This window comes from Lotus japonicus, chromosome 1 (genome assembly GCF_012489685.1).
Source record: "Lotus japonicus ecotype B-129 chromosome 1, LjGifu_v1.2".
NCBI classification, from domain to species: domain Eukaryota; kingdom Viridiplantae; phylum Streptophyta; class Magnoliopsida; order Fabales; family Fabaceae; genus Lotus; species Lotus japonicus.
In genome coordinates, this window is record NC_080041.1 from 132,833,078 (window position 1) to 132,849,370 (window position 16,293).

At 40.0% G+C, this 16,293-nt stretch overlaps 2 protein-coding genes across 2 annotated transcripts; one reads left to right on the forward strand and one right to left on the reverse strand.

The window, feature by feature from the left end:
* Positions 1-8,625: 8,625 nt before the first annotated feature.
* LOC130730999 (pectinesterase-like) lies at positions 8,626-10,835 on the reverse strand. Its single transcript, XM_057583176.1, has 3 exons — positions 9,698-10,835; positions 9,251-9,574; positions 8,626-9,147 (listed from the first exon to the last, which is right to left on the reverse strand). Exons 1-3 carry the CDS (start codon positions 10,710-10,712, stop codon positions 8,759-8,761), a joined length of 1,728 nt encoding a protein of 575 aa, XP_057439159.1. The 5' UTR covers positions 10,713-10,835; the 3' UTR covers positions 8,626-8,758.
* Positions 10,836-13,468: 2,633 nt separating this feature from the next.
* On the forward strand, positions 13,469-16,187 carry LOC130731000 (uncharacterized). The gene is made up of 6 exons (XM_057583177.1): positions 13,469-13,798; positions 14,040-14,132; positions 14,493-14,523; positions 15,529-15,552; positions 15,640-15,772; positions 15,865-16,187. Exons 1-6 carry the CDS (start codon positions 13,733-13,735, stop codon positions 15,917-15,919), a joined length of 402 nt encoding a protein of 133 aa, XP_057439160.1. The 5' UTR covers positions 13,469-13,732; the 3' UTR covers positions 15,920-16,187.
* Positions 16,188-16,293: the final 106 nt, after the last annotated feature.

The window sequence follows — 16,293 nt, forward strand, 5'->3', positions numbered from 1 at the left end:
GTATTCTTTGGTGAGCTGCTTTACTACCAACTCAGAATCTCCTTTCACGACAACATTCTTTGCTCCAAAGGCTAGCAAGATCTCGAGGCCTGATATTAACGCCTCATACTCAACTTCATTGTTTGAGCAATTATCCCTGATCCTAAATTTGAATTTAGTGGGGATGCCCTGCGGGGATACTATAAACATTCCAATTCCAGTTCCATCTTTATGACTGGAGCCGTCGAAAAATAACTTCCAAGGTTGAATGCCTACATAAGTTATGATTTCTTTAGGCAAAGTATGATCTGCTAAGAAATCAGCAACTGCTTGCCCCTTAATTGCTTTTAATGGGGCATAAGTTAGTGAATATTCGGTTAGGGACAAAGCCCATTTACCAATTCGACTATGCAAGATAGGTTTGGATAACATGTGCTTTATTATATCATAATGAGAAAAAACCATTACATTGATTGGCTTTATATAATATTTTAGCTTTACACAAGAGAAGTACAAGTATAAACACAATTTCTCGATCATGGTGTATCGAGTTTCTGCGCCATTTAACACCCTACTCAAGTAAAATATGACCCTTTCGTTGCCATCTTCATCTTCTTGAGCCAGCATGCTTCCAATGGTTTCATCTGTGGCAGAGATATACAGCTTCATTGGCTTCCCCCTGATGGGTAACTGCAATTCCACCAGTTCTCGACTGAGTCCTGGCATTTCATCATAATCCCAAGCAAAACAGTCTTTGAATTCTTTGAGTAATTTCACCATCCTGTCTTTTAACTCGGGGTCAATAAGAGCACTGATGTATGTTGGCTTCTTCTCTGAGCCATCACCCAAGTCCACTTCTTCCAAAGGGTCCTGTGCTTCCATTTTCTTGGAAACGCCAATCACTGGCTTCTCGAAACCCAATGGGCTATCATCATAGATGCAATCTAGCCTCAAATTGCGGAGATCTTCGAATTCTTCGACGCTCTGCTTGTCTTCTTCCAAGCGCGTGTTATCCTTATTTGTTGTTGCCTCCTCCTGAGGTGTCATTTTGACAGGCAGAATTGAGACATTATCTTCATTAATAGCCATTTCTTTGGCCATTCTTTCGGCCTCTAAGGCCGTTCTTACTCTATTTTCGGCTGCGTAAGCCGAAATTCGAGCTATGCTCGAATCAATCATCTTTACTATTGTTTTGCCACTCGGTAGTGGCATCTTTTTCTTCATCGCTGTGCCATCCACTCATGGCATCAGGTTTGCAAGTTTCATTGAGGTTTAACCCCCGGATGGGATCCAATGTTACTGAGTACTCTGAGTATGGATTGAAATATTGATTGACCACTGTGTCCAACGGAGCAATTGTGGCTAAGCTTTTCTCAAAATTCTTCTTACCAACGTAGCATGTCTCTGCTAGATAGTAGCTTTGATCTGCTTGCACATTTTCGACAACCCCATCTGATTTCCAAATGGATATACGTTGGTGTAGAGTTGAGGGCACTGCTCCTACGCCGTGAATCCATTCTCTTCCCAGCAGCAAATTGTAATTGGCCTTTGAAGGGACCACAATGAACAATGTGGAGCGGGCTACCGTTCCTATGGTTATGTTCAGCATGATTGCCCCCAAAGAAGAGCTCGTCTTCCCTTCATAATCGGAAAGCACCATATCATGGGGGATCAGGTCTGCTTCAGTTTTGCCCAACTTTTTGAGCATAAACTTGGGCATCAGATTGATTGCAGCTCCTCCGTCGACAAGGACTTTGTTAACTCCTTTCTCTTCGACTTTGGCTCAAACGAATAGTGGCTTTAAGTGGCTCTTCATCTGTTCTGTTGGCCTTTGGAAAATGGCCCTCTCATCTTCGACAGACCCTTTTTGCATCACGTAGTAACACAAAGGGTTATCATCTGGCTCTTCTTCGACATAGTAGTCTTCCTCGCTCTCTGTGACCTCTGAGATTCTGTCGAATTCAGCAGGCAAGATAGACACTATGCAGATGATGTTGAGGTCTTCTCCATCAGTGTCGTCGAAATCTTCGAGCATGTCTTCATCCTCATCTTCAGCCACATCTTTCCCTTTTTCCTTGGCCGGGTTTGGTGGCACAGTTGTTCCCTGTTTGATGGCTTGGTCCAGCTGGTTGATAATCGACGCCACGCTAGGTTCATTGCTAGGGTTGTCTTTTGGCTTTATGTCCCATAGCGAACGGAACTTGCCGCCTCTTTCCCTTTCAGCTTTCCTTTTCCTCAAGAAATGTCTGAACTGAGTTCTGGTCATTTGCTCAGGAGCATAATAGTTCCCAGAGCCATAGGAGTAGCTTCGTGACACGCGGGAGTTGTTGATGTAAGAAGATCCCTGGCCCAAGTCGATTTTCTGCCACTTGTGGTGTTGTTTTGGCCTTGGAGGTGCTGGCCTAAACCATTGGTTTTTTGGTAATCCAGCATCAGGGACATAAGTCTTGTCCTTGCCTCTTAACTTCTGGCCTTCATGGCCGTCGAGTTCTTGGCCTCTCTCAACCCACTCCTCGTGGGGATATTTCAGCCTTCTGGACACAGGCACTTTCTTCTGATAATGTTTTTTCATTTCAGAATCTTGGTAGGCTTTGGCTGCAGACTTGTCGAAGACGGCGCTGCATCGAGGGCACAGCATGACTTCTTTCTCGCCGTCTTTGCTCCGGGATAGAAATTCCACAAGAGTTTCTCCAGCCTTGGGGTAAACTTCATCTAAGCTCACTTCTTTCTCGACCTCTGGTTCTTCGACAACAATGTTTCCCTCCTTTGCCTCCCCGAGTGTCAGGCCCAGATCTAGCTTTTCAGAAATGTCGACCATGCCAATGTAGAAAGGTTCCACATAGTTAGCCTCAGCTACCTGCAACGGATCAGAGTCAATCTTCATTTGGCTTTTGGATTTTTCATCATACTTGAGTCTTCCTGAATCCAATGCCCCCTGCACAAGATCCCTGAAACGAACACACTGTGAGGTACAATGACCAAAAAAGTTGTGATATTTACAATATTTCTTCCCTTTCCTTTGTTCAAGAGAAGGAAGCTTTTGGTCTTTAGGGACCACAAGCAAACCATCAGACACAAGTATATCATAAATTGCATCACATTTGGTCACATCAAAAGTATAAGTTTTCACAGCAGGAATCGTGTTCTTGGGGTTTTCTTCCCCAAGTTTGTTTTCATGTGGTTTCAATGCTTTACAAACATAAGGGTCGCCTGGCTGGAGCTCAGCCAAGTTGACGTCATTTAAATCGACGTCCGCAGGGACTTCTCGATAAACACATGGACTTTGACACACTGGATCAGCGTCTATGTACGCTACTTTTTCCTTCTTTGGCCACTTAGTAGTCTTGGCCCTTTCTTCAGACTTTTCAGCCTTTAGTAATTCGATATGTCTCACTCTGTCTGCGAGTAAGGACATATCTCGAATATATTGAGTATCGATCTTCTTTCTAATAGAGTACTCTAGACCACCAGCGGCTAAGACAACTAGCTCATGTTCAGGGACATGAGTGAAACATCGAGATTTAAGCATCCTAAACCTGTTTAGATAATCATCAATGGACTCTGCTGTCTTCCTTTTGACACTAGACAAATCCTTCAAACTCACTTTGCACTCTCCCCTGAAGAATTGTTCATGGAAAATTCTTTCCAATTGGGCCCATGTATGGACCGACCTTGGAGCGAGGGTGGTAAACCAGGTAAACGCATTCTTAGTTAAAGAACTTGGGAAGTATTTCATTTTCAAATTTTCATTGATGGCTAAGTCCCCTGCTTCAATCTGATACCTGGCTATATGCTCTACAGCAGACTCTCCTGAGTCCCCAGAGAACTTGGTGAACTTGGGGACTTTCCAGCCTCGAGGAAGTTCAGATTCGAGAACTTCTTCTGTAAAGGCTGATACAAAATGGGGCCTATTAGCGAAACCTACGTTGAAACCATGTTGGTTCAACAATTGTTCCACTACAGCCGCAACATTTTGTTGCCCCCCAGCGTTCTGGTGTCGAATTCTTTCTAGCACACCATCAGCGTGTTCTTCCCTGTTCACCATGTACACATTTTGCAATGGCGGTTGCACCGCCTCGTTTCCCCTAAACAAAGGGTTTGCCCCCATATCTTGGTGTTGTGGCGCTTGATAGCGCGCAGGAGCAGGGACGTGGTTAGGCAATGGGATGTGATTAACCCCTGGTGCCGGTTGGATTTCGACTGGTGCCCCCAAGGCTGTAGCCAAACGATCCATCTGACGTGACAAATGCTGATTATTGGCATTATTATTTTGGAGCACAGGGTTAATTATTTCCCCTATTTGGCGAGATAGCATGTTAACCATTTCATGGTTACTATCATCTACTTGCTGCCTAATGGCTTGGAGTGAACCAGTGTTCATACCTGTAGACAAATAAATTTGTGAACTGGACCCAAGAACAAGGCAGAGGGACTAACTCGACTCCCTAAGTTCAGCATTGTCCCATTTGCCCCAAAGGGGGGTATGCTAAATGGGGTAACATTTTCGGGGAACGTCGAATACGTACCCTGTATGCCCTGCATTATAGATGTAGGCATACCATAAGGCATGTCTCCCCTTGTAACTGTTGGAACAATTTGTGCCTGCACTGATGTAGATACAGGCATCTCTGCAACGGCAGAAATTGCCACGTTCTGGGTTGGCATAGTGGTGCCAAGCCCCATCCCGGTAGATACTTCGTCATTGTTGTTACCACTACTTCCCCTGGGGCTGCTCTGATTGCCCACATTAGACCCTTGGGGAGAGGTTCTCCCTCGATTGCTTGCCATACTTACAGTCTTACCACTCCTCAGGTGCATATAACACGTAAACCACAATCAAGGCAAGTAACAAACAACAAATAGCATGCAATAAATCAAACACACAAAATACTTCTGTAAAACTTAGTTTTCACAAAAACGGTCCCACTGGGCGTGCCAATTTGTTTACACTGGTTTCTGGTAAACAAATATCCTCTTAGTTCGACTAAAGGAAGTTTAGATTTCAGGGTCCTTTTGAGAAAACGCTTTGCCAAAGTGTAGTGTGTGAGTGGACGTTTTTCGACAACAACGAGTGATTCAAGTAAAACTGGATTTCATTAAACACGGATCAATTACAAGAAAGTCAAGTAAAAACAAAACGAAATAAAAGTGACAGGAGACGTAGATTTCGACAGGAAACTACACAAAGGAACTGGAAATTGACAAGCTTAATGAAAGAAAACTAAAAATCTGGTTCGGCAACGTACTCCTCCATCATCACATCTTGCTCCTTGAGTCTCATTGATGCGGACATTAGAGCTTTTTGGGTGAGTTTTTCAGAGTTGAGTTGGGAACCCTCTCTCTGACTTGATTTCTCCTATTTATAGAGCATGTCCTTGGCGGTTTTCTTCTTCCCCTTGGATGGATTAGTGGGTCTAACCCCCTCTTCCCACGATCTGGAGTTGGTTTTGGAAGTCCTTTGTGCAGTGGGGGAGATCGTGTGCCTCAACTGCTTTAACCGCTTCTGGGCCACGTATTCGACCAATTGTGGTGAGAATCTGACTTGGTCAATGCTGCACGTGTTACATGTGCCCCTGTTTAGCACTAGTCCCTATTGTCAAATTCGGCTGCCTCCTTGACTTGGTGCATTTTCCTTTTCCTTTCTTCAGTCCGAATTCGACTACCTTGTGTGTTTTGGGCCGAACGCGTTTTTATCTCTTTTTGGGCCAAAATATTGGGCCAACAGTAGTAAAGGGAGGTACATGAATCGATTCTTAACAGATACAATTTATATTTTCAATGTAAAAAAAAAGTGTAAAATAACAACATTCAAACATAACAGTCAAATAAGTAAAAGAATATGTACCAATCAATCACATGTCATATATAGCATCTCTCGAACGTGGCAAAGTAGCGTTGTGTGTATTTAATTTCACTTCTAGAAATTACATAATCATAAAATCAAAGGTGAATCACTATTATAATGTGTGGTTTTTGAAATAATGTGCTCTGCACTGTATGTTAGATGCACTAATGCACAACTAAATACGGTGGTAATTAGCCTCTATTCTTCTCTCTTCCTCCCCCTCACATTTATTGGTAGCACTGATAAGTGCAATTTTTACGTGTATTTGTATATTATTTTAAGCACTTATTTGACTTATAAGTTTGAATTATGGTTTAATTGCACTTTTGGTCCCCCAACTATTACCTTCCTGCGAAAATCGTCCCCAAACTTCAAAATTAGCAAAACACGTCCTCCAACTATACACCCGGTTGCAAAATTGGTTTTCCGTTAACTTCCGTCCAAAACTTAACATATTGCTGGAAAATAAAATAAAAAATCACCATCGATTCTATCCCATCCTTGTCCCTTTTCCTCCCTCTGTCTCTGTCGTCCCCTCTTTCACCTGCAACCTACCCATGAAACCCATCCCCACCCAAAACCCATCGCAACCCACCGCACCTCACCTGCAACCCAACCCCATCCCCACCGTCACCCGCAACCCACCCCTGAAACCTCACCCGCAACCCACCCCTGAAACCCACCCCTCACAAAGGCACCAATCTCGCTACCAGCCCAACGATTCAGATATGAGATTTTGCAGGTGATGAGGGTGAGGTTTGAATCTCAAAAACCCCAAATCCATACCGAACGAAAACCCCAACTTCCATAAGGAGAAGGCGAGCTCAGATCGAAATCGAAGGAAGAAGGCGAGTTGATGGTGGAAAGCGGTCAGTGATGGCGGCGAAACAGGAGCTTGGAAAACGCCGCCATCACCGGCATAACAGGAGCTTGGCGGTGTAACGAAGAAGAAGAGAGCATGGCCCAATTGAAGAAGTTGGAACAGAAAGAAGAAGGTGATGTTGGAACAGGAAGAAGAAGAATTTTTCTTTTATTTTTTAATTCATTTTTAACGGAATATTCTGTTAGTTTTTTGACGGAAGTTAACGGAAAACCAATTTTGCAACCGGGTGTATAGTTGGAGGACGTGTTTTGCTAATTTTGAAGTTTGGGGACGATTTTCGCAGGAAGGCAATAGTTGGGGGACCAAAAGTGCAATTAAGCCTTGAATTATTCATCATTTTAACACTCAAAGTATTTAGTTTAGTAAAATACTTAGTTCTAGCCTAAAAATAGTGAAAATGTTATTTATTCCATGTGTTTAAGTTGGACTTTTGATACAAGAAAGAAATTCATGAAAACCCAAGTTTAAAGTGAAAATTGTATTTTTAGAGATGCTGAGCACCCATAAAGGGGCGCTGAGCGCCCAAGGCTGCTGGAAAACCTTGTGCTGAAGGAAAGTGTGGCGCTGAGCGGCCTCTGAAGGGCGCTTAAACACCTATAAAAGGCCAAAAATTAGTTTTTTGAAGTATCTCTTCATATTTCTTCGAAATTCCTCCCATTTTGGCACAAAAATAGAGCAAGGGAGGATGGGTATCATGGAGGATGTGTCATTGGGCTAGGATTGACGAAGTGGAGCTCCGAACGTGGTGGCGACAGTGAGAAGACCGCGACAACTTCTCGCCGTTGATTTATCGTCGTTCTTTTGGGTTCATCTCTTTCTCTCATATCCTTTGTATATGTTCTTTTCTATTTTTGTATTTAGGATGTTATAACTTCATGCTTTGATTGTTGTAAGCTTTTTCATCAATGAAAATGATAATCTTTCATGTATTGTGTTTGTCTTTTCACTTTATGCTTATAACTAATCAATTGATTATCAAAAGAGTTTCACTAATTCATAGATAGATTGGGAGATTGTTGTGAGTTTGTGTATGCTTAGTTCAATGAAAGTGTCATATGTCTTAGGTTACAACACCATTGTTAAAGTTTCGTTTTTTGTGCTTCAAGTATCGATTGATCCATGTTAGAATTTAGGGGACTAGCATTAGATCGAGAGATTGGTGTGGGTTCGGTCCAAGAGAGAAACTTCTTAGTGCATCAATTGTCCTAGGGTGAGAATATCTTGGGTAGGAACAATAGTGAAACTCTACGTGACAGGTGGAGTTATGAGTTATAATAGAAGTTTCCGGGTTAGAACGAAGATTCGCAAGCCTATGATACCTTGTCTTAGGATAGATTGGTCATTGAGAATGTCTTTGAGAGAGAACTTGAGTTATATTATTCCTTTTAGATTTTATAGATGGTAAGAGATTACGTCTAGGAATTCCAACTGATAGATTCACCTAAGCTAGAGATAGTTAGGTGGATAGTTCTCGGCATTAGAAGTGAAATGAATCATTACATAAGTGTTTGAGTTGAGAACAATCAAAGGATTAGGTGACGACATTTCTAAATATGTTTTATTCTTTATCTCAGTAAACCTTCTTTTATTGTTTTCTTTTATATTCAAAAACTACAAAAATAATTTATCAAACATCTTTTTATCCACTCAAATCAATATTTAGCTTGCAGAACCGATATTCACACAATCTCTGAGGACGATAAACTTGTATTTGCTTTACTATGATTGAATTATAAATGTTTAGTTCCAAAGCATTACAAAAAATGAGGAAAAAACTTTTATCAAGCAGTTTATATATTTTCTACATCCATGGGCAAAATTTCAGTTCTAAGGTAGTGCATATGGTACTGATGTTCCAGTAGAAAAATGATTTGATTGAATCAAACAAAAGTAAAAATGAAAATTGAGAAGCTGAAACTAATCCGAGCAAACTTTCATTTGTATTAATTCATGTGGACCTCCTCGACAAAGATAGGAAAGATAATTACAAAGAATAATAACAATAATTTGTCCTTGTGCTATCACGCTCACTCTCAAAATTTGTACATCAATTAATGTTTGAAGCCAAGGTAGTGAGGAACATGAAGAGCCTTGATCCAATCAAGGCCAGATCGAGGTCCAGCCTTAAGGAACTCACCGGCTGTGAATTGGGTAGCCTCAGCCCTGCTAATGACACCACGGTAACCCTTCCACTTGATCCTTCCTGCAGTGTTGGCACCGGGTCCAGTGTTGGCATGCTCAGCATAGTACAAGGTGTCAAGGGCAAAGCTTCCAGCCCATGGGAACCATCCCTCTGGATGAATGAAGTCACCCAAAGTAGATTCCATCACCACGGTCCTTGAGTACTCCTTCCATGGCCTTCCGAGGTAAGACTTGATCTTGAACCTCACAGGGAACAATGCGGCTTCTGGGACAATCTCACAATCTTGGATCACAATACCTGTGTCCAGGAGCGACGAAGCAATAGAAAATAAGTAAGGTTGACAGACTATAAATATTAATTTACTAAAAAAATGTTTTGTAGTAGTTAGTTATGTCCTTACCTGTGGGCATGTTCTTTGTTGGTGTACCGTCTGCGGTCACAGTGTTGAACTGGTTGTCATTGGGCTTCCTCACGACGATGATGGAGTGTTGGATCAAGGTGGGGGAGGTTCCAAAGATAAAGTCAATGGTACCGGAGATGACACAGTTGCGGTAGAATTGCCTGTTGGTCTGAACGTACAAGGTGTCTTGGTAACCCAAGATGTGGCAGCCCACGAAAGCTGACTGATCTCCTTGGTTTCTCAATGCCACAGCTTGGTGACCGTTGGGACCGGCGGTGTTCTCGAAGGTAATGGCCTTGGCAATGAATCCAGGTGCCTGGTTGGCTGCATGCATACATGTAGAGATAAATTAGTGAATCATAATTATATGAAAAATGATTCATAGACATATGCATACTAAAGTCATCAGAAATAATGAAATGTGATCAGAAGGAAGCGGTAAGTTACCGAAGGTGGCAGTTTGCATGGTCTTCACACCATCAGCAAAGTTCTTGCGACCGGTGATGATGGTCTTTGTAGGGCCATCACCGTACATGAGAATGTTAGCAGCGCTCTTGGGAACAGTGATGTACTCATTATACACACCAGCCTTAACATAAATAACATATCTTCCCTTAAATCCCTTGGGGTATGAGGCAATAGCAGCTTCGACGCTCTTGAATTGACCAGAACCATCCTTGGCAACCACGACGTTAGGCTTAACACGTGACCTCCACCCTCTTCTCTGAAGCCCAGACAAAAGCTTGCGGTCAGAAGCAGAGAACCATGAAGGGTACCCTTCATTGTCAACATCCTCACTGAGAAGACGACGAGAAGCAGGTTTGAGATCCAACTTCAAGTTGAACTGCTCAAGAATTTTGGTCATGCTAGTGACAATGTCAAGGGTGATGGCGGTGATCCTCTGAACATGGTCCATGCTCTCGGTATGGAGTTGCTCCTTGATCTGCTTCTCACCGTCCTTGTCATTGTCAAAACCTTCCATGCATGCTTGTTGGTACGAGATAACAGCGCCCAACCAATTCCTGAAATCGGGGATCTGGTTGTGCACGCCTTGGATGTTGTTGTCGCGAACCAGGGTCGTGGAAAGGTCAAGACTTTGCATGGCGGATTGCAAGAGGTCCTTGCAATCGTCAAGGGCCATCTTGATACCGTGGTCCTTGTTCCCGTACTCGGTTGTGAGTCGGTCGCTCATGTTGAAGGCTTTGATGACGCTGTCACTGGCAGCTTTCACCGCAGTCGCGATGTAAGCCTTTGGATCGGCGGCATCAACCCCTTTCACGGAGCTGAGGGTATCATGGCAGAGCTTCTGGTCATCGGTGTTTTGGCAAATGGTCCTGACAGACCTCTGTTGAGTTTGAACCTCAGGGTCTGCATTATTGTTATGAACAGAGACGACAATGCCAATGGCAACTCCTACTACGAGGATGAGAGAAACAGCGGAGATAATTATTTTCCCCTTCATTTTTTATTTTTTTTTTACAAAAACTTCTCTTCTTTTGATAATGGTTGAAAAGAAGGTAAGTTTTTATTTTTTCCTCCCTCTGTTTCGTTGGGGAGGCTTTATTTTATGGAGATCCTGCTTAGTAATGGAGATGAAGTTGGGTTTTTATATGTGTGCTTCGAGGTTTTTCAACCAAGGAAATAAAAGGAAAGTGTATATTTAGCAATGTCTTGTTGTGGTCTTCGTGAATGGCAGGCATAGCATTGTTGTTGGGTCTGAGTTTTCGGAATGGATTGAAACACAGTGCTATTTTTCTAAAGTGTGGTGTTTTACAAATTATCTAGCATTGGTGGTGTCTAAAGATAGTTGAAGGAGACCATTTTGAACCTCAAGTTGCCTATGTTCTAGCAAAGCCACTGGGTTATTTTTGTTCTGGCTTTGAATGGCTTCGGATCATCACTCGCTTCTGTGTGTTTCAAAGTGGGAATGTTTATGAGTTAATGCAATTTTAATTTTGCAAAATACGTGTCTTTAACTTGTTACGCTTGTTAATTTATGAGGAGATCATATTAACAATAAGAAATGTCTTTTGTTAAAGATTTTATAACTTCGTGCTTTCATCATGCCCATATAAACGTAACATTAAAATGAAAATTGAGAATCGGGGTGCCTAAAGCTATTATTTTAGTGCCTCCCCCTTGGGCTGATTATGCATTTGACCCTCTAACAAATATCATTTAGTGGTCCACTGTTGCACTATTATCCTAGTAGGCCATAGGGGTGAACATGGGCCGGGTAAATCCAATGAACCCGCCCAACCCAATCCGATCCAATAGAAAAAATGCGGGTTGGATCGGGCAATCGGGTTAGTCGGATGAATTTTACTACAACCCAACTAAGTTCGGATCGGATTTCAGATTCAGTTCAAATCCATCCAACCCAACCCATAATCCATACATATAATAATAATTTTTATAATTTTACTCATACTTGGAGTGCTAGTGTCGGAGTGATGACTTTTTGAAACTTTGAGACTTAAGTATTTGTAGTTATTTGTCATATTTGAACTTAGAGTATTTGTTCGTAGTTATTTGTTACATGTTTATATATAGTTATTTGGCATGTTGGAGAAATCTAAATTCTAAGTGTCATGGCATGACATTTAATGTTGTTTTTCACTTTTTTGATACTATTTATATTAGATTGTTTCATGTCATTTGGTAATGAAGTTTTATGTTTTCATGATATTTGGCTATATGTCATTTATGTGGTATTATTTCTATAATTTTTTATATCTTTTTCATGCTATTTAGTATTATAACATATTTAGTATTTTTTATAACTTTTTCTGTATTTATAATAATTTTTGCAAGATTTTTTTAATATTTCATATATATTATTATTTTAATATAGTGACCCAATAAATCCATCCAACCCAATCCAAACTTCGTCGGGTTGGTTCGGATCGGGTCCGAAGAAGAAATTCGTGAAATCCAACCCAACCCAACCCAGACAATTTTGATCGGTTCGGATTTTATTTTGACTAAAATCCATCCAACCCAACCCATGTGCACCCCTAGTAGGCCCCATCCTGGCAAGGCCTAAATAAATAGTATATGCTAAAATGGGTTATCAATTTTTCTCTTCTACATTTTTATGAAAAGGCATCAAAGTATGAGAAAAATTTGGGTACTCTATTTGTTCATTACACCAAATATTCAATACTCTTGTATAAAATTAGTGCTAATTTAATTCAAATAATATGAATTACCAACTCTATATGTGTTACCAACCCTAAACCTAAACACTGTTTTGGTGGGCCCAAGCTGCCACATAGGATTTAAGCAACCCAAACAGAATTCGCTCCAACCATGATTGCTTATTTTACTTTTGATTGGGTCTCACTGTACCTCATATATTTGTATTATTTCAAGGTCAAGAGACTATTCAACTTCATGAATGATGAAGGGTGAAGGGTCTAGGGGTCGAACCCTGAGGATAACTAATTTACTAACATTACTAATAACTAACATTTGTCTATAAAAGAATGAATGAAAGAGAAAATATGAATTTTTTAATCAAAAAGGAAGAAGAAAAAAAAAAGCAATCGTTGCTTAAATAAGCAATGTTGCAAAAGTTTAAGCAATCATATTGCTCCAAAATAAACAACGTTGCTTAAGTGTTCAAACTGGATTAAGCAACCACCATTGGAGATGCTCTTATAAATATTATTCAATGGTACACTGTTATATAATTAATCTAGTAGACCACATACTGACATAGCCTAAATAAATATATTCTAAAACGGGTTCTAAATTATAGGTAAAATTTCTCGCACCCATAAATACCTGCGAGTTCAAAAATGGATTAACTTTTTCTTTACTCGCTTGCTAATGGGGCCAAGGTCGACCCAAGACCCATGTGACCCAAGCAAGGGCTTTAGACCCTAATTATTTTTTTATTAAGTAGAAAAGACATCTCATTCATATGATAAGTCCAATACTATGTTTGTAAAGAAGGTCTCAAATAAATATTAAGGCCTCAATTCAAAAAACAAAACTCAATAGTCTCCATGTAAGGGAAAAAAAAAATCTACCCCACGTAAACAAAAATTAATAAAGAAACTTTTTAAAGTAAAAAAGTCTCCTTTAAAATTTGTATTAGACCCCATTTAAAATTGGGCCGGCCCCGACACTAAATCTACTCCACCAAATTTCTTTCACACTACCGATTATACCTTCTTTAGGCTTTTGATGATCTTGGTTTTTGAACTCCTTTACCATTTGAAAGTGAGGTCACACTAGAATGAGAGATTGATCTTACGACTATCTATCGGTTATCATTGTGGAATATCTAACTACTCAAGTGAAGCCGATTTATAGTGCTCTGTTCGTAAAACAGAGGAAAAACAGGGGAGTTTAAAAGGAAAAGTAGTTGGTGGGTGGGGTTAAGACTTAACACACAACGTTTTCGTTTATTATGGGATGAGCCAGAAAAACACCAAATGTTGTCATTAACAGTGCGGTTGTGTTGCTTCACAAATGGATGCCAATGATGCCAGAATCTTGCTGGGTTTTCCACCCAATTCACATCCAACTCCATCCCAGGTTTTTTCTAATTCTTTCAATCGTGATCGTTTGATTCATAATTCGCTCCCTTCAACAACTCAATTTCAGTTTTTGAGCATGACCCTTTTTTCTATTCCCTAATTCTCAGTGGTTTGATAATTAATTTCATTTCATTACTTAGTGATAATTGGGAAGTGATCAACATTTTTTTGTTATCCTAGAGTAATCTTGATGATAATTTGGAAGTGATAATTGTGAATTTTTTTCTCTTTTTGTTTAGGTCAAATCAGCTTACAAAAAGAAAGTGTGGGAATCTCACCCTGACCTATTTCCATCTCATGAGAAGCCTCTTGCTGAGTCCAAGTTTAAACTGGTAAGCTGTTCAATTAATTTTGTTATTCCATTTTCTGTTCAAATGATGAAATTTTTCATAACCATGATTGTGAATTGTGATGTTGGGATTGGGAACTTGATATGGAGTTGCACTATGACAGTGAAACATTAGTTGTAAGCTTAGTATATCAGTGTGTTTCACTTAGTATATCAATTGTGTAGTGTATGAAGATAATGGTCATTCATCTGTATTCCCCTCACCGCGTTCTTTCTCTCGGTATCCGGAAGCAATGCCGGTGACTGACTACGAATTGGTTTTGTTGGGACAGCTATTTTGGCCATTGTCATATTTCCTGCTGTTTAATGGAAGGAGTAATTGAAATTTTATGTTTTGCTGCAGATTTCTGAAGCTTACGCATGTCTACTGCCCGGTAATTCTCCATATCCTTTCAACTTGTGGAATAAATATTTCAAAATGTCTCGTGATTTGAAATCCTGCACAGACAGTTAAATTTATTGACGAAACTTAATGTGGAAGCATGGTTTTACAAACCATCATAATATGACCCAATTTCAGTATTGAATAATAAGTAGGTCTGAACTCCTAATCCTACCTGTCATGGAAATTTCTTTTCTTAGAGCTTACTAAAATTCACAAGGATATACTTATAGCATCATTAGTTAGCCTGTGGTCAACTCAAAATGAGTATATATTTGGAGCAGGCGACTAGATTATGGGAAAAGAACTTTGCAAAAGCTCCCTTTCATTGTTTTAGCTTGTGTCTTTGATATTCTGTTAGTGATCAGCATTTATAGCCATTTTCATGCTCGAATGTCTAGCGTAAATTTGCATAAAAATGCAGTAACAGGTCTGAAGTAAGCATGATATCACATTTTTTCCTATTTTTTCCAATACTTTGCCCATCCTCCCCGGCCTTTAATTTGAATGAAATCTTTCGGTTGTTGTCCAAGTACTCTGGCAGTTGAACGTATGTACCTCTTCCTTTTTGTATATGGTGGTGACAAAATGCATTAATAACATGCTTGGATCAAATCCTTTTTCTTCATAATCAATTCTGAAACTCAGAAGCGATCACATAAGCTTTTGACCAGAATTAATTATGGCTTCATAATCAATTGAAGAACTCTAGAAGAATCTCAAAACATGCACCAAGTTGTCTAACTCTAGAGCGATAAGTAATGTCCCTATATGTTTACAATTCCAAAGAACTCATTGTGAATTTTTATAATTCAGAAATAAAAAAAGGCATGATCTTCTCTTTAAGCTGATGGAACAAGGAATGCTAATTTCCCTCCCTTGAAAGGGCCCTGAGCTTGTCCTTCTGCTTATAGGGTCTTAATAAAAAATAAGAAATGCATTTGTTTATATTTGTTTTTCCACCTCTAAGTACTAATATATAGAATCTGTAACACAGGTGGCGGAGAAGCTTCAAGTTCAGGTAATTCTGAATCCTCCTATGTGTGATCTAAAACTAATCCTTCTTTTTTCAGTTTCCTTATTTAAATGAAGCCTGATTGTTGTTCAGTTGAATATTCAAGAGTTGTGAGAACCGGAGTTCCAAGGGCTCAAGGAGGAAGAAAAAATCATGCTATGATTAAAGTGCCATTCATTTTCCTTATTCTCGGAACAGTCACGCTTGGAGGGTTTAATGCTTCAAGGTGTTTAACGACCGGTCTTGTGGCTGATTCTTATAAACTTGTGGTTTTCATTTCACGGTGACAATAACACCCTTTCTTCCACTGTCCCGCAGGGCTTACAGAAGGCAAAAGGAGGCATACCCTTCACACAATCCATTTCTTCCTTGATGACCTTACAAGTTGGAATGAAGCTCGTAACTTCATATTGTGCCTAATTGCCAATTGGTGAATACTATGTTGTATATTTTTTGTATTTTTCAAAAGTCGAAAGATCAAATTTCACATTTAAAAGTTAGAAGTAATAAAAAACGATTTTATGTTAAATCAGAAAACTTACTTTGTGAAGTTTTCATATGTACTGTGGGGTTAACGTTTGATTTTAACTTTATCCACAGTGATTTGATGTATAATATAATATTGACACTAATTAACATTATTTCTTGACCTCATTTTGAGCACGTTTCTGCTTTGGGCTTTTTCCCTTGTTCTTCATTTTCTTTTCTTTTTTCTTTGGTGAGTTGGCTTAACGATTAATATTGTTG

Bases quoted from the DNA above. Each gene is read 5' to 3' on its own strand.
- LOC130730999 (XM_057583176.1), bottom strand. From the start codon at position 10,712: ATGAAGGGGAAAATAATTATCTCCGCTGTTTCTCTCATCCTCGTAGTA. The intron at 9,575-9,697 runs GTAACTTACCGC...GTATGCATGCAG, and splicing joins CATGCAAACTGCCACCTTCG to CCAACCAGGCACCTGGATTC. The intron at 9,148-9,250 runs GTAAGGACATAA...TCCTGGACACAG, and splicing joins AACAAAGAACATGCCCACAG to GTATTGTGATCCAAGATTGT.
- LOC130731000 (XM_057583177.1), top strand. From the start codon at position 13,733: ATGGATGCCAATGATGCCAGAATCTTGCTGGGTTTTCCACCCAATTCA. The intron at 14,133-14,492 runs GTAAGCTGTTCA...GTTTTGCTGCAG, and splicing joins CTGAGTCCAAGTTTAAACTG to ATTTCTGAAGCTTACGCATG. The intron at 15,553-15,639 runs GTAATTCTGAAT...ATTGTTGTTCAG, and splicing joins CGGAGAAGCTTCAAGTTCAG to TTGAATATTCAAGAGTTGTG.